This window comes from Xylaria bambusicola (genome assembly GCF_022495145.1).
Source record: "Xylaria bambusicola strain CBS 139988 unplaced genomic scaffold F5B22scaffold_71, whole genome shotgun sequence".
NCBI classification, from domain to species: Eukaryota; Fungi; Ascomycota; class Sordariomycetes; order Xylariales; family Xylariaceae; genus Xylaria; species Xylaria bambusicola.
Genome location: NW_025953624.1, coordinates 2,929 through 16,490, shown reverse-complemented (window position 1 = coordinate 16,490; position 13,562 = coordinate 2,929). Strand labels below are relative to the sequence as shown.

The 13,562-nt window shown below is 48.5% G+C and overlaps 4 protein-coding genes across 4 annotated transcripts; all 4 read right to left on the bottom strand.

The window, feature by feature from the left end:
• Positions 1-101: 101 nt before the first annotated feature.
• F5B22DRAFT_627307 (uncharacterized protein) lies at positions 102-1,871 on the bottom strand. Its single transcript, XM_047976316.1, has one exon. The coding sequence runs from the start codon at positions 1,333-1,335 to the stop codon at positions 505-507; it is 831 nt and encodes a 276-aa protein (XP_047825767.1). The 5' UTR covers positions 1,336-1,871; the 3' UTR covers positions 102-504.
• Positions 1,872-2,181: 310 nt separating this feature from the next.
• Positions 2,182-4,095, bottom strand: F5B22DRAFT_517911 (uncharacterized protein). Its single transcript, XM_047972600.1, has one exon. It carries the CDS (start codon positions 3,750-3,752, stop codon positions 2,601-2,603), a length of 1,152 nt encoding a protein of 383 aa, XP_047825766.1. The 5' UTR covers positions 3,753-4,095; the 3' UTR covers positions 2,182-2,600.
• A 1,072-nt stretch (positions 4,096-5,167) lies between these two features.
• Positions 5,168-6,593, bottom strand: F5B22DRAFT_517857 (family 16 glycoside hydrolase). Its single transcript, XM_047972599.1, has 2 exons — positions 6,592-6,593; positions 5,168-6,302 (listed from the first exon to the last, which is right to left on the bottom strand). The coding sequence occupies exon 2, from the start codon at positions 6,174-6,176 to the stop codon at positions 5,199-5,201; it is 978 nt and encodes a 325-aa protein (XP_047825765.1). The 5' UTR covers positions 6,177-6,302; positions 6,592-6,593; the 3' UTR covers positions 5,168-5,198.
• A 4,730-nt stretch (positions 6,594-11,323) lies between these two features.
• Positions 11,324-13,273, bottom strand: F5B22DRAFT_517834 (galactosyl transferase GMA12/MNN10 family-domain-containing protein). The gene is made up of 3 exons (XM_047972598.1): positions 12,468-13,273; positions 12,128-12,416; positions 11,324-12,054 (listed from the first exon to the last, which is right to left on the bottom strand). Exons 1-3 carry the CDS (start codon positions 12,889-12,891, stop codon positions 11,391-11,393), a joined length of 1,377 nt encoding a protein of 458 aa, XP_047825764.1. The 5' UTR covers positions 12,892-13,273; the 3' UTR covers positions 11,324-11,390.
• Positions 13,274-13,562: the final 289 nt, after the last annotated feature.

Below are 13,562 nucleotides of genomic sequence, written 5' to 3'. Positions count from 1 at the left end.
TCGCGTTAATTCGCACCATTCGGCTACACATATTATCCAAACTATGGTAATTTCATGGGCATGTAATGAGATGACAACAATACTTGATTCAAGTCAAAGAGATGGCTTTACTGTTACGAAATTTCGCGACGTGAATCATTGAGCTCTATAGATTCTAGATGACAATAGACGCCGTGGCTCTATAGATTAAATCTAGACATAGGAGATATGCGTCATGCCGTGGTCGGCCCCGGCCCCTTGCAGTAAGTGCCTCTTTCTCTTTCTATCCCCCAAGTGGTATCAAAAACTCCAATTATTGAAATGCAACAAACTTCCGTCCCCAAGAATCAAGGTAAAATCTATTAGAAGGGGATGACCCCCCTCCCTAATAAAATAAAATAAAATAAAAAGTCTGCCAAGAAAGAAAAATCCCGCCAAGGCAGATCCCGGACTACTTCTCCACGCCGGGCACACACAAGTTATAAGTTGTCTCACCATCTTATCTTCGTGTAGGGTAAGTCACGCTCAAGCCATCAGGAGCGCGCCAATACCTAAGACCGCCAGAAGACTGGACTGGATTGCAAGCGAACCTGCACCGGCGGTTGCAGGTATGGACGTAGATGCAGGGGAAGACGAGGTTGCTGCCCCGGAAGTCGAACCCAAAGTAGGGTATGATACAGGAACTGAGCCAGTTGGGTAACTGGTTGATCCACCCTGTGCAGCCGTCGAGTTTGCGGAGTAGTGAATGGATGTCGTCGTTTTGACCGGGTACGAATAGCTCGAGAACGAGGAATATGAGAAAGATGAGGAGGAAGATGGCGACGAAGACGAAGATGAAGATGGCAGCACCGGATAGGATGAAGTGGATAGGGTGGATGAGGTGCTGGGAGGAGGAGTGTATAGTGGGCAATCAGTGTTTGTTGGGGCACACTGAGTGATGGTGACGGTCGCCGTCATGTAGAGGGTGCTTGTTGTGGTTTGCGCAACGGCAGACAAGGCGCTTGCGGCCAGTACGAACAGCGAAGGAGCGTGCATTTTGGATTTTGGCAGCGACGGACGTCTCTCTGTGGGCTTCTGGAGTCTCGAATGTTGGATTTTGCTCAAACGAACAATGTGATGAACGTGGCCTAGGAAAGAATGGCAACAGCGGTACGAAAGTGTCGACAAGGAATGAATGTGAGCTTGCAACCCAGAATGCTTGCTATGGCAGGAGAAAGGAGCGTCGGTGGTGTGGGAGACGAAGGGGTTGGGAGCAGCGAGATAGAAGGAGAAAAACGAAGGGGAAAAATTGGACTGGTGCGCTGGACATCCAGCCCTTGTCCCTTTCTGTCCAAGCTGAGGCGTAGATCTGCTCATACCGTGGCAGAACGTGGGCGCCGTCGTGGACAGCTAGACCGGGACGAGTTAGCATAGATGACCGGGATCATTTGATTGGATCATTGATTGGATGCCTTGGCTCGCTGGATGCTGGCTGGATGCGATGGCGAGAGCAAGGATGCGGAGGAGGAGGGCGTTATGTAGATCGACAACGCCTCTCCATCCTTCTGCTCTCACTGCCTGCCAGCCCTAAAAAAAAAACAAAAAAACTAGGAGGCTTTCTACAAGGCCTCATTATACTAAAATAGTCAGTCTACTTGCTTAATATCCTACATGCACACTAGCGGTGGTATCTACACCAGACTACACGTTGCTGACATTCTAAACAACCGGTTGGCGATGTCTTCAAATGCCGAGTGGAAGTCTGACCCGGCACATAGCCATGGTTGAAAGCCAGTCTCCCTTTTTTTTTTTTCCTCTTCTTCCCCTCTTGTTTACGACACGTGTACCCAGTGTTCCGTCCCTGCTACATGCAGTACATATAGTAGTAGCTCTTAAGTAGCTCTTTAGTTAGTGTTTAGAATTGTTCCTGCAGACGGCGCAAGGGGGAAGCGGCATAGAGCCAGGCACCATATCCATTTATATCCATGATTCTACCAATCAGAATTCAGAAACGCATTGACCATTGCCTGTTCCTGTCGACCTTACCACGTATGGTAAGCACCCGTCCCACGTGTACCGTAGGTAGTAGGTACCACATCCTTGTCCTGGGTAAGTACTTAGAGGTACCTACATACTACAGTATGACACAACTCCCTTTTTCCTGTCAAAGCACAACGGGCATTATTCCCAATTGAAGAAGACAATCAATGAAGAAAGTGCAATGGTACTGTAAATTGAAAAGGACTGCCCAGTGATCTCCTGTCCCAGCTCATCAACCCCCTCGTCAACCCGGTGCCTCAGCCATACACTAGCTTCGCAGAAAGGGAGTGAACAACCAACAATACCTAACCTAACCAATGCTTAAAGGGCGCTTACAGGACTCTGCAGGACCAACAAAGTACTTCGTATCGTACAGACAACACATTTCGCCTCCACTGACACACCACTGCCATCGCTTTTTCCATGCTTACCTGGCGCTGAGCGAGCACCCAAGTATGCTCAAGTGGTAAATCCTTCGTCTATCATGTATTTACCGTACCTAACACGTAGCCCGAGCTGGCCAACTGCAGCCGATGCCCACCAACGCTCGATAGATAGATTGGCCTACACTACTAAAGCAAGTAGACGGCACACCTGGCACTTTAGTCCCACATTCTCTCGCCTCCACACCCGAAATGTCCTCGACGAGGAAGTTGTGTGCGAGCGCCGCCTCTATGGCCAAGCCCCGCGCTACCGCCGGGAGCGGGTTCGGGGTATAGATATGTGTTGTATGGGGGCGCCTCCATGACATCGTCGCAGGGGTATCCGCTCGGGAATGGGAATCGTGGGTGCTGGGACCGCCGCAGGGAGTCAAGCTCGCCCTCGACTCGTGCGCAGCGCTCTTGTTCCGCCTGGAGCCGCAGTCGCGCGTCCATCGCCTTCGAGTAACATACCCACTGGTGATGTTCAAGCTGTTCCCGTTTCCAATCACGCTTCAACTGCCTGCGCCTTTCTGCCTCCCACTCTTCGTCCCTGCGGCTGCTGCTCTGCCGTCCTTGCTCTTGTGCACTGGAAGACACCGAAGTGGCCGGGCTGCTGCTCGTCGAAGCCTGACATTGGTGAACCGGCGCGTGTGTCTGGAGTAGTCCTTGGCTCTGCGCATACCGCACCATCTCCTCCACTCGGTGTGCCTCCTCGCGCTTCTTCGCTTCCTCTTCCAGTAACTGCCGAACCCTTGCAACATCGGCCGCGCAAGCTTCCTGCTTACTTAATTGTTCCGCGTGGTTGTCATTGATGGTATCCTGCGTCTTGAGGACAGCAAGTTGGGTTTCCTTGATGCTAACTTGCGCCAGGTCGACTGCGTCTCGTGTGTCTTTGACGTGAGAATCTGTCACGTTGACACTAGCGTGAGTCTCCTGGATGGCCTTCTGCGCCTCATTGATATCACTCGTGATTGCGCCCTTCGCATTGTCAATCTTGGTCCCATTCTCTTGTGCCGAAGCATACGCGTTTTGCGCCGCCTGTGTTTGATCCCGCCACTGCTTGTTAGAGATCATCGCGGGATTGCTATGTTCCCAGGGGGATGGATCCCCATAGCCGTACACATGACCGTGATAGTACCCAGTCTGTATCTGACTGATGACTGGCGATTGCTTCGTGTACATAGTGACGGGGGTTTCTTTGATGAATGTTGGTATCGCGTGACCGTGACATTCGCGACACTCGCGACATTTAGTCTTCTTAGACGATTTGCGAGTGTCAGCCCTGGACTTTGTCTTTGTCTTCGGACACATGGCACTGATATGGAGGCACATTGCTAAAGTGAAGAGGGATATGTTGGATGAAAAGCGTAAATCGAGCACCAATTTACGAATACGTTGGTGTGTCTATATGCCTGTTCGATAGTGTTTGTTGATATGGAGTATGTCCGAGTGTGTGCAGGATGCTGATGCCGTCACTCAACAACGGGCGATATCTTGCAGTCTTATATCCTCGCAAAGCACCCGGCACATGTAAGCGTAAAGCTCCATCTGTCGGGACGGCAAGACATCGTGCAAAGGTGCTCAGCCTAGACATTTCCTACCGCCTCTCTAGTCTGCTTCACCGCACATAGCTGGCGGTAAGACTGCTGCACCGGTCATTCCGTGTATCCTTTCACATGGTCCAAAAGGCGGCGGCTCGTGTCTCTGATCTGAAGGTTCTTCTCGGCCCTTGAGGAGAGGCTGTTCCCGATTATTCCGTGAGGTATTGAAATGTGTAGCCTAATTTGAAGGCCACTGACGCAAGTGTGAGTCGTAAGTGACCGCTCTTTCTGGAACACAAAGTACGCGCCATACTTTCGGACCCAAAATCATAGGTGGCCTTCCCGCCTTTCCCGTATGTTGTCTTTCTTCACCTAAGACAGCGCACTTTTCTTTATACTGTGGCCTCTGTCTACACATGATGAGGTAACAGCGGCTCGTATTGAGCGCACGACGGGCTTATCAGAGTTGTTTTCTTTCTAGAAGATTTCTATCTTCTGATCATGCACACGTAGGTTCCACCAAGCGATTTCCATGCAGTGGTAGTCGGCATACAGCTCCATCCCAGTGGTATATCCTTAGACTTATTTGATAAGTTACATTGACATGAGGACCGGGTGGCTAGCTGTCGTACCTGTCCAAATATATTTGGTTGCGTAGATATCGAGGATTTCGGCGCTGTGCAACCACTTCAGGCCTTTTCCTGCTGGTGCTGGGTCGGGTACCCTTGGGGCAAAAGTGATCGGGAATATAGCGAGCTGCATATTACGTTCACAGGGGGGAAGAGAAGAGAGATATGAGAACACACTTAGACAGTCATGTATAGAACAAAAAAAATATATACAGCTAAAATTGACAAGAGTCGAGTTTATGCAAATATCCGCTCAAAGTGATGCGTTCGTCCATCAATGTTCCCAGAATCTAAGGTTTTGTCCAAGACCGTCACTAGACGTCTTGCCCATGCGATAAGATGATAGATGGCGAAAGAAACGTAAAAGAAAAATGCAAAATCCAAACGCCCCTTCTTAGTGCGCTCTCCATGCATGCATGTCCGGGTATAATGAGGCGAGCTGACATTGTCGTCGCCAATTCGTGTCCGCGTACCATCCTTAACAAACGATCCCTCGCTTCTTCCCTGGTTTATTTCCCGCCTCCCACTGAAACAAAAATGCTGTGACCAACAAACAGTCTACTTTTTAGAAAAGAAAACATCTCTCATTTCTACCGGAGCTGCCGCCTCTAGGCGTTGAATGGCTTGGCAATGCTCCTCTTAAAGCCGCCATCCTCGCCGAAGACTTTGACGTAGTTGACGAGCCAATAAACATCTTGGAAGTCGGCAGGGTTGTTTCCGACATATTCCTCGCAACTGGTCGCCTTAGCTGCGCAGGTGGGATCGTCACCGAAGACTCGACCGGCCCAGACACCACAAAATGTAGTGTCGAATATGATCTGGTGATTTGCGAAGTTCGAATCAATGTCACAGTTACCACCTGAGAAAGAAGCAGTGGGGTTCCCCCAGGTGCTAGGATCGGGGTTACCAGCATCGATATCAGCAGGAACCGAGCCTCGCGGGAAGAAGAAGACCCTAAGTGCATCAGAAGTCCACTGCAAAGCATACACTCCACCGCCAATTTCATTAAAACCAGCACCAAAGGTTTGTGTGTTGTCCGTCGAGGCACCACACCCCTGAGAACCGTCACCAGGGGTACCGCAATCCTGAGGTGACCATGAGTCTTGCGAGAACGAGCAACCCGACGCAGTATGAAGGGTAACGCTGGTACTATCCTGCAGATTGACTCCTTCTATGATGTCGATCTCACCAGAATGTGGCCAGTTGGGCCCGACGGTCCAGAAAGCAGGCCAAGAGCCACAGACAGGGGCGGGCATGTGGGCAATGTCGGTGATAATGAGGCCACGAGTGTAAGACTGTTTGGAGACGAGCCGAACCGAGGCACGACCTGCCGCTGGATTCTGTGTCTCGTAGTCCACACCAAGGTAGATGCCGTCGTTGGCATATCCAGCAAGGCCGGTCGCATTTGCAGTGACAGCATCAACGTACTGGACAAAGCCGAGGGTAGGGTCAGGGTAATTGAAGAATTCGAAGCCATCAAAAAAGTTGGTGGCATCGTACGTGTCTTGAATGGTGTAAGCGCCCTGCGCCTGGGCAGCTAGCGACAACAAGCCGCCAAGGCCGATGAAGTTCCTTGCGAAAGACATTGTTCGAATCCGGTCAATATGTTACAGAAAGTGCTGAGCCAGAGTATAGTTGGTAAAAATATAGTGTCCTTGCGCCTGGCAATAAGAATCTCTTGGGAAAGGAGAGGAGGTGTTATTAAGGCGAAGCTGGTTTACCAGATCTTAGTCGAGGTAGTTGGCAGGCGCTTAAAAATGAATGTTCCGCGTGAAGGGCGCGTAAAAGGCGGTGGTCTAGTGGGCTGGCCTTGGGCTATTATTGTTTGACCCAGGGGTGGTGTTTGTCCTTGACGACAAACGAACTTCTTGTTGTAGTCGATAAAGGACTCCGAAAGGACTGGACACTGACAAAGTGATGTGTATGTGTGTGCTTTGTGCGGGCAGCGTGGATAGCAGATAACCAAGTATCAGACCTTATGTCAATGGAATATGTGCCTACCTAGTAAGGAGTGACAGGCTGGCGAGTCGACACGGCGAGGACACCTCTTGCTTATGAAGTCAGACGTGGGTGTCGAGAAGCAGCGGCCAGGCAAGTATTAAATATGCCGAGTGCCAGGTGAAGGTTGGTGTCAGGTCGGAGCCAGGCTGGGCCTGCCAACACTGGCCAAACGCCACGAGGACGAAAACAGAAAGTCACAGGAGCGCATTTGGAATGCCAGGCCAGGCCGAGAGGTCATCCACATTACACCGGTGAGGATTAAAGGTAGTGATGAGGCCTCGGCCGTTGACCACGTAGAGCCGCGATGGAGGAGGCGGTCCGATAGCATGGGCAATAGGTACCTAACCTAACCCTCCTACCCTCCTACCCTCCATACAGTAGGTACCTAAATATCGAGCTAGGGACCGAGTAGGTAGGTCAAGAGAAACGACCCTCGTGGGGCCTTTTGTTTCACTTGTTCAACGATGAATACTACCTATGTAGGTAGGTAGGTAGCTAGCTACCACTCATGACGAGGCGTCCAGGATCTTTACTATACTTCCCTAGTTGCGTACCGACCTACCTACTATCTTTGAGCGTGCCCAGGTGACTTGAATGAAAGGCGGCGTGAATATGCCCATTACAAACAAGTACAGCTCCGAGCAAAGCCAGAGGGGGGTATACAATGGTTCGCCGTTTCCTAGCTGCCTACATAGGTAGGTAGTCTGTCCGTCGTAGACTTGATACCAGCTACTGTAGGCATTCGCAAGAGAGATGCCGTGGTTTATTGGCTCTGTGGTGGCAAGCAGCAAGACCCCCGTTCCAGGTTGTGTAAGGAACATGGTATCGAATGGCTCGGAGATTAGAAGGTGGTCGAGATGCAATCATTTCAAGCCACCCGCAGCCAATCAGTGGTATGGAGTTCGTCCAAGCTGGGGGTTATGAGGCGCCTTGGGGCTGGGGCATTCTACTTGTATCCCAGTACAGCACTATGTATGCAGGTGTACATTCCATTCCATGGGATTCTGCCTTCAGCGCCTATTTCTCCTCCCCTTCACCCCCAATTAGCGCACTACCTAGGTGGCTGTCGGATGAATGGCCTGCTATTTTCACAACAACAGGCCCCTGAAGGATTGTAGCGATTGGTTGGCCTCTTCTTGACTGCTACAAGTCGGTAAGTGGTAAAGTGTCCATATTTTCGCCCAGTCTTCATAGCACCATCATTTTTTGAAACACCGCCCAGACGAAACGTTTCTTTCTCTCCGTCTCCTTCTCCATTAGGTATATAGGTTTGTACAGATGGAGCTGCTAACCACTGTACCTACAGTAGTCGAGTAGCTAGAGTCACTCATGTGAAGAGATCGACAACGGTACGGAAAAGATGACACAGACTAAACATATCTATCTAGTATTGTGCGTCGGACAACTGAACAAGGACAGGATTCAAGAACTAGGTATCAACAATGCATGTGCCCGTCGGTAGAGTACCAGCGCAGATTCAACCCAGGCATCCTAGCGTAAATCTATAAGATCCAGGGAGATCGAACCAATGATAAAGAGCTGTATCATGATGATGTACAAGTTCTATGCACAACACACAACACCTACTACTTACAGTAAGGAGTAAGGAGGTTTGAAGCTAAGTCAGTCTCTTGACAATTATAATGCTTCTTACATTACAGATCCGATCGTAGAGAATCCAGGAAATGCAACGTGTTATTCCTGCATGTATTCCATTCCGGTCCTTTTCGTTGCTTAAAGGCAGCACATTTGTAAAAAGAAATCGTGAACGCCTTGCAACCCTGTGCCTAGCTTACCTAGGTAGCTAGATCTATAAAAGTCTCCCGGCGCTATTAGAGGATCTCCCGCTTATTCGGGTGAAGCCACCTAAATTTGGTAACTATCGACAGGTTCCAGTCCTCCAGTCCTGCAGGTAATTTAGGTACACTGATTCCTCCGACTGCGCTACCGGTATTCCTCCAATCCCTTCGCCAGAAATATGAACTGATCAACATCCCCACACCTTCAACCACCTGCCTCGGCCTAATTCTATAGTCGAGGGTCATGTGTTGGAGTTTATGCGAGAATCAAGTTGGTAGATGACCAAGCCATAATGACTTTCTTAAAGGAGAATCGTGGTTGACACTTGAAAAGGCCGGTTTTGTGATAGTAACTCACGTCTTGCGCTGGCTCCATGCCCCAAGCGTGGAGTGGTATACGGAATTGATTCTGTCGAAGCAATTACAAGCCCAAGGTCAAACCAAGGCTGCGCAGCTTCTTCAACAAGATTGGTGTTCGCTCTCGCTTTTGTAACTTGATTTAGCTATGTGGCGGTATCTTCTCCCATCGTGCCCTGGGCAATACACTGCTACTACTGACTTTCACCAGAAATGACAAAGAAAGGATACGCAGTGTGTGATAATAGTAAAGCCTGTGAGGAGCTGTTTTTGAGATACCTGTGGAACTCACCTGGTGTAACTGTAACCCTCTCTGAGTCAAAGGGGGGTTAGCGAGTTTCTAGAATATTGCCACTTAGATAGAGGTTGGGATGTTCTAGTTATCATTTAGAATATGTCGTAACTACCAAGTGCTGCGCTCATAGAGTATGCGAAATATCTCGGAGTAGATGGGTACTATAAAACACAGACATGAACCAGTATTTCCACGTGCATCACATTTCTAGAAAGCATGATCATGTAAAGTTTTCCGTTGAGACTAGAATCAACCAAACAATATATCTTACTGCAAATTCTTGCTTCGGGTCGTATACACGCCATTTGCGATTTTACCTCCGTAGCATACTGCTAAATCTCGAGTTAGGCCTAGCCGAGGTAGACATGAGCGTTATCCAACGGGGAAGGATATATACCCATATGGTGGAAGTTTCTGCATGACAAATTCCCTACTTCCTTCGCCAGTCCCAGTGTATCGCTGACGCTTCTTTCTTCTCTATTCTGGCCCGGAGAGGTCGGTCAGGTGTAACTTAACAAGACATAGAATCCGGACTGACCTTTATATATGTACCAACGCCTCCATCGGTAGTTCCTCGATATTTGAAAGGAGGGATTGCTGGCAAGGCTTTCTGATTCTCATTGTAGCATAGATAGCGAATGGGTTTGGAAAGCTTCCAAAAGGCCTTTCGTCCTATCAACACGGCCTTATTAATTACATGCCGGTGCCGCGCTGGCTTGTCCCCGGTAGAAACAAGCAATTTGCGCTCCGTTTATCTATAATTGGAATGCTCATGTTGATTACTATGTTCCTACTCCCCTAGGTATCTATATCCCTATACATTGGCCTCCCGACTTGCCCTATCACTCAGTGGTTCGCATTAGTTCCGCTCAGACATACCAATAGTGAACAAGGATAAGAGTCCAAGCAGCTGTATTGGGAACCGAGAAGATGGCAGGGTAGGTGTGCAGAATGAAGTTGACACAAGCTTTTTGAGTTGATGCCAGGTAAATTATTACAGCTGTTTCATGGCTCTCGGTTGTATATGCGCTGGCTACCAGGCTTCTGCTTCTACTATAGAGAACACATCGCATTGCCCTTAGATCCACATAGTATAGCGAGAACTGAATTTGTTGGCACTCACTGAGGAATTTGACGTGCTAAATATGATATGCTAGAACATGTAATAATTATTCTTAAACGAATACGTGCTCCAGTGCATCGAAACACTCGAGTATATGAAGTAAGGTCATGGTAGAGTAACTGCACCTATGCCCGTGTCAAAGATTCAGCCCATTTCATCGCCGGTGCTTGGAATTTCACTGGCTACTCTGTGGTCAAAGACACCCAAGATGGCAGGGTCGGGCCTGACCAACACACTATACACGGTATATGGCACAACATCTTTGAATGGTATCTGAACTAGCTCGTGCTAGAGTTGCAATGCAACAGCACAATAATAGCTGACATTATATGTATATACCTGTGTTGAATACTAATTAGAGGACTTGAACATCGGGGCTGATGATGTTTTCGCATAAAGCAAGGGGCGGATAGTTCAGCTAGCCAACTGACGAGTCAATAGATTTTAAGAAATTAGAAATCTCCCGCTTACTAGACGCGAGATCCATTGACAGGGTAGCATCGGCTCAACTGGGCGGTATTTTTCTTTCTTTCTTTCCTCCATCTTCGTGTTAGACCGTACTGTCTTTCTTCTAGATTCCTTACGGTATATCCTTCGTCGTGGATTTGAAGTAAGCAAGAAGAGATTTAAGCATCTTTATGTTCAATGGTTGTGTTGTCATCCCTTGGGACTGATGGGCTGCTTGAGACAGGTCGTAAGTGCTGGGGCTTGGATCAGCATACTACATGGACGCCCACAGAAATGTGTAATAATATAACTCCATATTTCATAACTTAAAGATTTGGCCTATTAAAGAGATTGCCTGTCTGCTTTTAAATACACTACGGTGCTGAATTTCTGCACGAAGGCTGTCGATGTTCACAACGAGATGTGATATATCAGATACATGTAGGCCACGCTATCACTTATGTTATATTGCCCATTATCTCTGCACTCTGAATAGGAATAAAGGTATCCCTTCTCACACGTTATATCCTTATTATCTACCGGTATACATATGCGAGAACGATACCAACCGCATGGTCCAGCCCTTGCCGATAGTTGAAGTTGATGTAATTGTAGGTCTTTCAAACGGTACACCACCAAGATAGAGGTTTCCTCGTAATAAACAATACAAATTAGGTTCAAGGGGTGTTGCTGAAAGAGAATCTAGCGTCTAGCAGTTGGAATGATTATAAACACTATGGCGAAGTGGCCTGGGATATGCACAATCGTTAAAACAGTACTATAATCTCACCCTCTGGCCTGTTAGTTTAAACCAGATGACTGCTATTAGATCCTCCTTGAAACGCTCCCAGGGATTTCGGTTGAGGTAGTAGCTGAGTTCGCGGAAGTTGTACATTTCACCCCAACAGTCGCGCCCAAACTCGCAACCTGCCATGTTGACAAAGAAGTCCCTATCATTCTGATCGTAATGAATGCGCGTATCGTTGCCATTAGCGTTGCAGGCTCCGGTCGGAAAGCTATTGATCATCCTCTGAGGAAGGAATCCAGTATGGCTTCGAATCCACGGCTGAGTTGTATAGAGTTGTTGCAACGCACTTTGTTCTTTGTGCTCCCATTCCATATGCTTCTGCTCGTAAGATACTGGGTCCCACCATATATCCAATAACCGATCTGTCCACTCGCTTCTCCTGACGAAGAAGGACCCCAAATTGAACCCTGCGCAATCTTGAGAGAGCATCATGTTGACTGAGTTAATATTCCCATCCCCAACAGGGCTGAGAGCCTCGGGGTCGAGGTAGTTGGCTTGAATCGGATGCGTGAGGTTCAGTGGGTTGAATTCATTAATGTCTCGATATACATGCTTTTGCAGATTGTTGAAGATATGGCTCTGGAGCGAGTAAGAGGGTTCCATGATGAAAGTATTGAGATCTAGCCACCAGATCCTATTCTTAATGTTAGCCACCGCCTTATAGTAACAAGGTAGCCAAATAAGGAGAATATATGGAGCAACCTTACCATTCGGCCTTTGGGTATTTCTTGAAGCTGTTCCTTATGCTGTCCACCTTCTCCCAGCTTTCTCGCCATTCGTGAGCATAACGCTTTTTGATGCTCATGTCAACAATTTCAAGCTCATAACCCCACCGGGCCACATATTTTCGTTTATTCCGCACGCTGTCTCTCTCAATTGCCCATTCTCTTGCACCTTTCCATTCCATAACACCACCACCAACGTTGGCCGCAAGGATGATGACAAACTTCTGACCACCTCCCAGCCAGCTGGTTCTCCTCCAGTAGTAGTATAGAGCTGGCGAAATGTTAGTATTTGAGCTAGGGGCGTCCCAGTGTAATGACCTACGTGTGATGTAGAATAAAATATAAAAGGCCAGAATAATAGCGGCGATAAAGGCACGGACCTTCCATCGTCTACCCATTCGCGCCCAGAAGGCTCGTATGCGACCCAACAGAGGTATTCTCCACCGTACTGGCTTGAACTTGTTCTTTTCCGCAGCAACCTCATCATTATTGGTAGAGAACGATGGTAGACTGCTAGATATTCGGCGCATATGGCGAGTAAAAAAGCCTTGGTTTTGTGTTGAAAAGGATGGATAACTTGTGACACCCCGAGACTTCATGCGCGCGGATTCCCATGTAATGGCCCCTACATTTGAGCCAGAAAATGTCATTTTGGCTGGAGTTGATCGACCGCTGGAGGTGATATCTAAACCAGGCGAGGACCAACCACCACCCGGAATCGGCGAGGGACTCCGGCTTAGGGACATAGGCGTACGTGGTATGCCTGCGACGGAGATCTTGTGGGTAGAAAATTGTGAAAATGAGCGGCTGATATAGAGATAGCTTAGTGTTAGATTGTCGGCGGACGTAGAATCGGGCCCAGCTGGGGTCGCAGGTGATCGGCAGGAGGGCCTGCTAAGCAACGTAATGTACAGTGATTCTAAACGAATTGGATTCGCCTCGAGATGGGAGATGATTCTCGATGGGTGTAATTCAGGAGTCGTCGAACGAGAAGAGGACGAGAACACGCCGTTGGTTGCAGATTGAATATCGAAGATGATGGGGAAGTAATGTGGTATCGATGTATTAGTTGAATTCTATCTATAAAACCGGAAGCTTTCCTTGATAGATCTGAGTTTGGGATGGTAGGTTTGGAGGGCTGAGAGGGTGAAACCGAACCACAAGCCCGCGACGAGATGAGCTCTGCTGTTGCGCGATGGGAGGGAACAATGCGGGCGATAATGGTAGTGGTAGCACGGGGCCAGACGATGTTTCCTGCGGAACGGCTATAATAGGTAATGGTATAAATAATGATGCACGGGAGCCTGCGTTGCCAATGTTCTACACGTATACGTAAGTAATGATGCTGCCGAGATGTTCACACCCCGGGAAGAAAACGAGACAAGCAATCAAGTAGATAAAGGACAGCGCGACAGGG